Source organism: Argiope bruennichi, chromosome X1, assembly GCF_947563725.1.
Source record: "Argiope bruennichi chromosome X1, qqArgBrue1.1, whole genome shotgun sequence".
Taxonomy (NCBI): Eukaryota; Metazoa; Arthropoda; class Arachnida; order Araneae; family Araneidae; genus Argiope; species Argiope bruennichi.
The window spans coordinates 63,105,863-63,114,414 of NC_079162.1; the positions used below are offsets into that span (position 1 = coordinate 63,105,863).

Here is an 8,552-nt window from a genome sequence, read left to right on the forward strand (position 1 = left end):
TTTATATTCTAATAGTGTTTTTTTTGGGAGGGGGGGGGGCTTCTGACCACGACTTTTCTATTCCATTCTCCAAGAGACTGTTAATTACTTTATATGAGATCAAAAAGACTTGTACGCACCTAAAATGAAAACAAGCAATTTTCCTCAATTATATGGAAAAAAACTAAAACAACTGTTCTTATTTGAACTTAAAAAAAATCGATGGGTTGGAATTCAGAAGAAGCGAATTATTATGAAAGACCTATAATGCTATAAAGATATATTTTAGCATTGGAAAGAATAGAAATGAATTGAGTAAAGATAAAACAACATACTAACGATATTCCAGACTTAAATAAAATTTGTAAAGATCAAAAAATGAAAAAGATTAAAAAATCGGAAAAAAAAGAAAGAAAAATCTTTCTAATCATTAATCCAATTCAGTAGATTCTTCCTACCATAAATAGTAACAAGGCTGCAAACATTTTAAAATGCATTCGAACTATATAGAAACATTAGATAATATTTTTAAAAATCCATAGCAGATAATTTTCTAACAATCTCTCGAAGCGAACTTTCCAAAGATTTCAAACCAAAGCAATCGAAGGCAAAATTTCATTAACAAAAAAAAAAAAAAAAAATATTATCAACAGTTCTTTCTTAGAAATTATACAAAATATTTACTTCGTAGTTTACATAAATCAATCCAAATAACCATGAAGTTAAAATAGGCCATGTTTCTAAAGGTGTGTTATTACTAAATGAGAAAAACTCGTGGCACCCGCATAGCTAAATTAACCTAGATGCAAAGAGTAAAGGTTTTTCCAGTATGTTTCTCCAATACCCTTAGCATAAAAACAGCAAGTTCCTGGATATGCGATTTCAGATTAAACCTAATAGAGCGAAGCAGTGCAAACTTACTTATTGTATTGTTTTAGTAAACTTCTTATAAGAACAAAATAACTCTTCAAAGCGGGAAAATGAAAGGCAGGAAATTTTATGTAAGTAGTAATTTGATTAATTTATCAACACTAGATCATTCTCTGTATTATTTCATTTATTGCAAATGTAGTGTTAGTTAATTTACGGATGACTGTTGCAAACCTGATTTTGATTTCTTGATGAAAATAGTGAGCAGGCATTATGCGGATAAACTCAGAGGTTGCGGTATATTGTTTATTCAATGCAAAATATTTTGATTAATTTATCAACACTGGGTCCTTCACTATATTGTTTTATTCAAGGCAAACTTAATAATAGTTCATCTGTGGATGGCGGCTATTGTATTGTATATATTGTTTGTTCTATCCAAAACATTTTGATTGATTTGTCAACACTGAGTTGTTTTACTAAATACAAACTTAAGGGCAATTAATCTGTGGATGGCTTTTCCTGGTCTTGATGAAGAATGTAGACAGCATCACATTATTTATTCTACCCAAAATATTTGGATTAATTTATCAGAATTGGAGTATCCACTATGTTATTTCAATCAATGCAAACTTAAAGACAGTTAATCTATGTAGTAGCTGTTCCTGATCTTGATTCAGAAGATGTGCTGATATTAATTAGGGACAAACTTAGAAACAGCAATATATTATTTATTCTGTCTATAATATTTTGATTAATTTATCAATATTAAACCATCCACTGAGTTGCTGCACTCAATACACAAGTTAATATATGGATGAATGTTTCTGATCTTGATAAAGAAAGTGCATTGGGAATGTTGTGGATCGACTCAGGAACAGCAGTATTCTATTTATTCTATCTACAATATTTTATTATATTCAAAGATAACAACAAATGGAACATAAAAAGCTATGAAGAATATCATTATACCAGGTTAAAGAGTTACAAAAATGATCCACATATATTTTAAAGTGACTAATACATTTGAATAGAAACTTATGTTAGACGCAGATATGCACTATGGAGTGTAAGGGGCACTTTACATTTGCTTTGAAATTAATGCTTTTAGATTAGAAATAATTCGCTATATGTATTCATTTTTCAGTTGAAATTTTCTATCAATGCATCAAGCTTCATAAAACGAGGATAAAAACTTTTTTTGACTTCAGTATAAAAAAGGAAATTCAATCCATTTGGAAATAAAAGTAACTTTGTCAGCAGTATCAGTAAATTTATTTTAAAAGTAACTAGAGTAAATATTTTTCGATAATTCTTAAAAACAAGCCTTGAACTTTTCTGATTTTAGATAAAATTACATGGTTTTTTTATTTCGTGTTAATAAAAATACATGAATTGAAGACTGAAAATGGAATAAGATGTAAGAAACAAATAAATTAGACTTTATACATTATAGTGACTTATTAATGGGATAAACATGAAAATCGACTAGTAGTCCTCTAAGTTGTTCAGAGAACGACTAGTCCATTAGAGTGCGTAAAGAGGCCGTTAGTGCGAAGAAGCTGCAAAAGTACTTTTCTGCGATTTCCCATCATTTTCGCTTTAGACACTTTTAACATTTACCACACGTAATCCTCGACTACTTATCTATTAAGTGCTTATAAAAAATGTGATATTTGAGAGCTGATAATTGGCAAATTTACAGCTTGATATTATTTATTTTGCTTCTTTAGAACATTGAAGCGACAGTTGCAAGCAGGATAATGATGGATTTTATATCGTAACATATTTTGTGTCATGTCATATGACAAATTATTTTCAACAATTAATATAAGTTTAATAAATTACAATTCAATTATAGTCATTTGTAATTTTAATTATGTTTTATAAATTTGCATTCCAAATCAAATGTTTTGAAGGAACTTCAAAACTTTTTTTCACGACAAAATTCAAAGTTTTATTAATGTTTTCATAAAAATAACATTCAAGAATTAAATATCTTCCGTAAATTTACTTCTTAGGCATCTTATTTTAGAAAATAAAACAGATACAAGAGATTTAAATCCATGCACACAAGCAAAATGTATTATCTAAGTTTGCGCGATAAAATTCTTGTTGTACCATTAATATATTTCATAAAAACTTTTCTCATGTAGATTATTTATTTTAAATACCTATCACAGCATTTCATTTCGATGTAGAGAAAGAAAAATTTTAATTAATTTTGCAAATGCTTTCAAAAATACAAGCACGTAAGCAGAGAACAAATATAATTTTTTTAATGTTTTATTATTTCGTGACAACACTTCGAATTCTGAACATTATCTAGTTTCATTATGAATATTTAAATAAGTTGATTATTCCGAACCGTCTGATCAAACCAAACCAGCAAAAGAAGCACTACCAATTTGAAACTTCATGCTTTGACGAGTTACATTCGATACCTCAAAAAATCCTTACGTGATTACAAGAAAACAACAAAAAATAACTTATAAAAATCAAATAATTGATTGATCACCGCTGACTATATTCGTTGTAAAAACTTAACGAGACACAGTTTGGTATTACTAAGAATTATAATTGTGCATGAAAAACAACTAGTTTGATTGATTTCTATAATGCAAATCTTACTTCTATCCAGAAACTTGATTTAAAAACTAAAGAAAATGCAAATAGTACATATGTAATTTCAAACATATCCTACAAGCTTTCAACTGAATTACAAGTAGACAACCAAGGGAAGTTAATTTAATGTATCAATATCGAACCTTTCAAAAATTCTTACAAAGTTATAAGATGCATCTTTTTATTATTATTATTATTTATTTCTTTAAAAGAAAATGAAAATTCACATAATTCACAGTTCAAAAGTTCATTTAGGAAAGGAAAATACTGGCTTGAGTAATAATTCATGAATGTTTTTTTATTTAAAAATGCTAGCAGAAATAAAACGCATTGGAAAAATGTTTTATATTATTTGTATAGCATAATCTATTTCAATTTTTTTTTTCAATTAAGGTGTTAAGACCACCGAAGTTACTAGTAAGATTTACGATATGTATGGAGAAGGAGCAATGCCTCTGCCTCCCGTCGTCTCGATTTGTAAAGAAAAAACAAAACTAAAAAAGTGCGATTTATTCAACTTTTTCGTTAAACGTGCAGATAAATTTTTTTAAATTCAAAATTTAAAATAAATTTGAAAAACCGCTCATGAATCTTTACTCGACCCATAAAACTTCTTTACTCATAACCTGGCTGGTTTATTTTTTCTATTATCTAATTAAATAACATCTTCTATTTTGGGATCGGCGCAGTAGAGTTGACATTATACTCATGCAGCGTTAAAATACAAACAATCCAATCCAATCTATTTTGGGAATGCTTTGTCGTTTTGATTTAAATGAGAATTTATAGAATAATTGATATATTTATGTATTCCATATAATTTTTATATTGAATTATGACATTTATGAATTGCTTAATTTTTGTTCAGGAATACAAAAAAGGCTCTGTGCAAAATACGAGGGATGATCCAAAAAAAAAAAAAGTTTATAAGGCAAAGGAAAAATGCTTTATCAACCATAGACACAGGATACAAATGATAATTAAAAGACATATGTGGTGGTCACTTCTCTACATAATCACCAAACCTGTTGAGGCATTTATCACTCCGCTGGACCAATTTGTTTAACCTGCCTTGGTAATAATCAGGTCCCTAGCTGTTGAGCCAGTTTTCGGCACCTTTTTTAACATCACCGTCTGATATGAACCTTGTTTTAGATAAGTGTTTCTTCAATGCCGGGAAAAGGAAATAGTCACCGGGAGCCAAATCGGGGCTATATGGGAGGGATGGCTCCAGACCTCCCACCTAAACGTTTCCAGCAATCTCTCTGCCCGCTTCAAAAGAATGACACCATTTCGCCATATGTTGTCTACTCATTGCTTCTCCCCCGTACACTTCAGCGGTGAATGCCCGATGGGGACCCATTCTTGGCCCATAGAAATCGTATCAGGCTCGTACCTCTGTGCGAGATCACTTCTCTAAACGTCTTGCCATTACTGTCGCTCTTTCATGTCTCAGTACCAACAGTATCTGCTCGAACGACCCGTCTAAGACAACTAGGGCCATCTGTCTCCACTCTAGGTACCAATATTCCCATCCACAATTTCTACTTTCCAAATGCTGCTGCTTGTAAACATTTTTTTTTTGGATCACCCCTCGTAAAAGAATCAAAAATGTGAAATCGATGCACCCTGTATATTTAACAAAATTTTCTTCGTACCTAAGAAATAAGACTAAAATTTATTCTAAGTGTCTTTAATTTCATTTAACATTTTATTAATGATTGATATTGATTATAAATAAAAGGAAAGGAATTATTTTACCCCAAGAAATCGGAAAATTTCTAACAAAGAAGGATTTTTTAAGGGAATGGGAACATTTACACCTTCAAAAAAATTGAATTTTCTATTTTAGGCTAATAAAATAGGAGGCATTTCACCAATCACATAAATGTATGATTTGGATATGTTTTAAAAGTCGAAAATTTATAAATTATGCTTTAATAATAAATTTCTATGATAGAAAGATAGTTTTTTGCCTCTTTCTGGAAACATAGTTTCTATAAATTACAGTACGCGGAGAACAAATTCTATTCTGTTCATTACAGTTATATGAAACTTAATACAACAAGCAAATATTTGCCAACATAATGCATATGTTAAATATATTTATATTTTTTCTACGCAATTTTATTAATCTTTAGAAGCTATTTATCAAGAAAAATATATAATTTTTAGAATTTCAAGTCACATAACATTCTTAATTTTTTTGGAAATCTTTATTAGAAGTATATTGAAATAAAAACAATTTCACTGTAATTGAAAGACATATGTTAATATATTAAGCTTATTTTTGAGTGATACAATTCAGAGTTATTTTTTCTGAGCGTACCGATTTGTGGTTATAAACAAAATTATTGCATCACAGCACATATTCGATTTGTCTTTAAAAAACAAATATTTTTCTAGTTTTTTTATAATTAAAATAAATTTTTCGTTGAATATGTCATAAATTTTCTATCACATATAAAATTAACTGGCGATAAAATACATTTTATTTAAAGCTGAAATTTTGACAATTTTTATTATCGGAAACGTCCCAGTTCCTTTAAACAGAAAACAATTATGAACTAAACTGGGTATACTTCACAATCAGATTGCCATGAAATTTGTGGAATACTTTACACATACTAATATTTTTTTATAGGTTTGGAACTTCTTCTTGCTTCTGCTAACAAGCATCGTTTCAGCTGACGACGACAATGTGATGCCGACTTCAAATACGACAAATGATAATGATCCGGAACAAAGCGAAAATGAAGAAATTATATTTAGCTCACCAATCTCTAACGATAATCCTGAACCAATAGGTATGCCAAAACCAACAAAACCGAAATCTCACCATCATAACAAACCAAAAGACCATTTGGAGAACGTTCAGACCCACAGAAAGCCTGTTTATGAGGCTGTTAGTCAACCATGTTATTCGTACAGCTGTCGAGGAGGATACGATGGAAATTACCCACGATGGCAACCAAGAGGCAACAGAGTTGTTCCTTACCCTCAGCCACCATTGAATGAAGGCCGACGGAGAGGTCCTTACCAAAGCCAAGATTATTATTTTGATGATTATTACATGCCAAGAGAACCAGAATATGGGTACAGACAAAGAGGAGGAGGATATGGATATCCAAGGGGAAGATACGGTGGAGGAGATTTTGGTGGTTATGGGCAATCAGGTTACGGAAGACGTTTTTTAGGTTAGTCATTGTCTCATAGTAATGATGTGTTATTTTAGAAGAAATAAGTGCATTGTTGACTAATAGATTTGCAAATTTACCAAGAGGTGCGTGGATTAACTAGAAGGCCACCAGTTTGTATCGAATTACATGTATACCATAATTTTTGCACTTCTGTTAACATTACTAGAAGTTTAGAAAAACTGTAGTTGCAACCGTGCACAGATTTTAGTAGAACAGATTTACAGTCTTTTCACCTTGCAAATACACAGTTGCACAAACTATTTAATTAAGATCTTGTTAGTAAATGTATGTATTTGATGAAAGATTGGATGGAGGTAATCTGTATCTAAGTATAAAGTGTTGATAGTATAGATATTTCGATTGAAACTTTGTTCATAAACATTTAAGAATACGTAAATAAAAGTATGCATACCTATGGCAGAATTTTGTTTTTTCTTCTTCATACATTGTAATTTTTTTGTGTGCTCATGATTGCCAACGTTATACTATATTTAGTAAGTAAACTATCTTGGGTATCTCACAGATGCATAAGCATTTTCATTATTAAAATTTTACTTGGTTATCATTCTTTTAAAGTTCAATATTTATGAAACAATGATGTAGCTTATTTAAATTTTGAATAAAGAATATTTGTCTAGAGTTGCCAAAAGTCCAAAAGTGCAGTTTTAAGTGAAAAGACAACTAATGAAAAAATTTTAAGACGTAAACGTATTTGACTCTGTTATAATTTCGATAAGAGTTAGTTTAAAATATATAAAACTATTTTTTTCAGCTAGTTCTTATGATGTTCTTCAGCATGTTCCCATTGTAGAAAATTAAAAGCTAATTTTAAAAAAAATCAAGAGAATCTGCGTCTTCGCAACATTCAGTTTTGTTCTAGTTAAATGAAAAGATGATTCTTCTTGGGATGTGACTTTCCCAATAATAACTAAATGTTTACAAGTCATGATTTTAAAATTCGTATTCTGCGATATGTTTTTCGCAAATTTTCGTAAATTAATGAAATATGTTTCTAAGAAATTTTTGCCCCTTGTAAGATCCAACTTATATCAACCATAATCATATCATCACCCCGTTGACCATTATAGATTGGAGTAATTTATTAGTTGGCCAGAAGAAATTCGGAGGTTCTATTATTATTTCCTGATAATAGGGCATCCAAAGAGTGTTAGGAAAATAGTTGTGAGCAAGATGTGTGAGAGAATTTGTTCAATTATCTTTCCCAAGGAGAAAGCTATGAACTAGAGAGAACCGACAAGATTTTTCTCTTGCTATTCTACCAAACTGAGGGTAATTAGCGAAATTCTCTGAATTTTTATGCATTATTTACTATTTTTCTGAATGAAGTCTCCACTTGGGACTTAGTCTCCATCTACGTAGTTTACTGCATATACGAAAGTAAATAACTCATTGTATTTTATTTTTAACAGTGCATATTTCTAAGCTTAACAGTTAGCATCCTACCAAAAAGAACTATTTATTTTAATCTTGTCTCTGATGATAAAGTTTTGTGGGCAGGCAGGTTTGCACCTCGTATTCACTATCTTTAAACGTCAAAGGCATTTCCAAATATTTGCAGTTAAGTTTGAAATTTAGTTCTAACAAAAAATTAAGTTAATTATTGATTGTTAAACTATGTATGCACTTTTGGAATAATTTACAATAGTGCTACAGACATATTAATAAGTTTCAAAATCACCTTTTTCTCATTCACATAATGATAAGTATGTGATTTCCCAAATTGAGATAATTGTTATCTTCAAATAAAAGCAAAAGTATTTGACTGAATTACAACAAAATTTCATGAACTCAAAAATGATATTTAGAGCCCATTGCTCAATTAAAAATGCAGAATTCTTCAACGGAATTTGTGTGGTA

The 8,552-nt window shown here is 30.0% G+C and overlaps 1 protein-coding gene across 1 annotated transcript; it reads left to right on the forward strand.

Annotated features, from left to right (window-relative positions):
* The first annotated feature begins 876 nt into the window (after positions 1 to 876).
* On the forward strand, positions 877 to 6,817 carry LOC129959058 (uncharacterized). The gene is made up of 2 exons (XM_056071853.1): positions 877 to 980; positions 6,119 to 6,817. The coding sequence occupies exons 1-2, from the start codon at positions 960 to 962 to the stop codon at positions 6,674 to 6,676; spliced, it is 579 nt and encodes a 192-aa protein (XP_055927828.1). The 5' UTR covers positions 877 to 959; the 3' UTR covers positions 6,677 to 6,817.
* Positions 6,818 to 8,552: the final 1,735 nt, after the last annotated feature.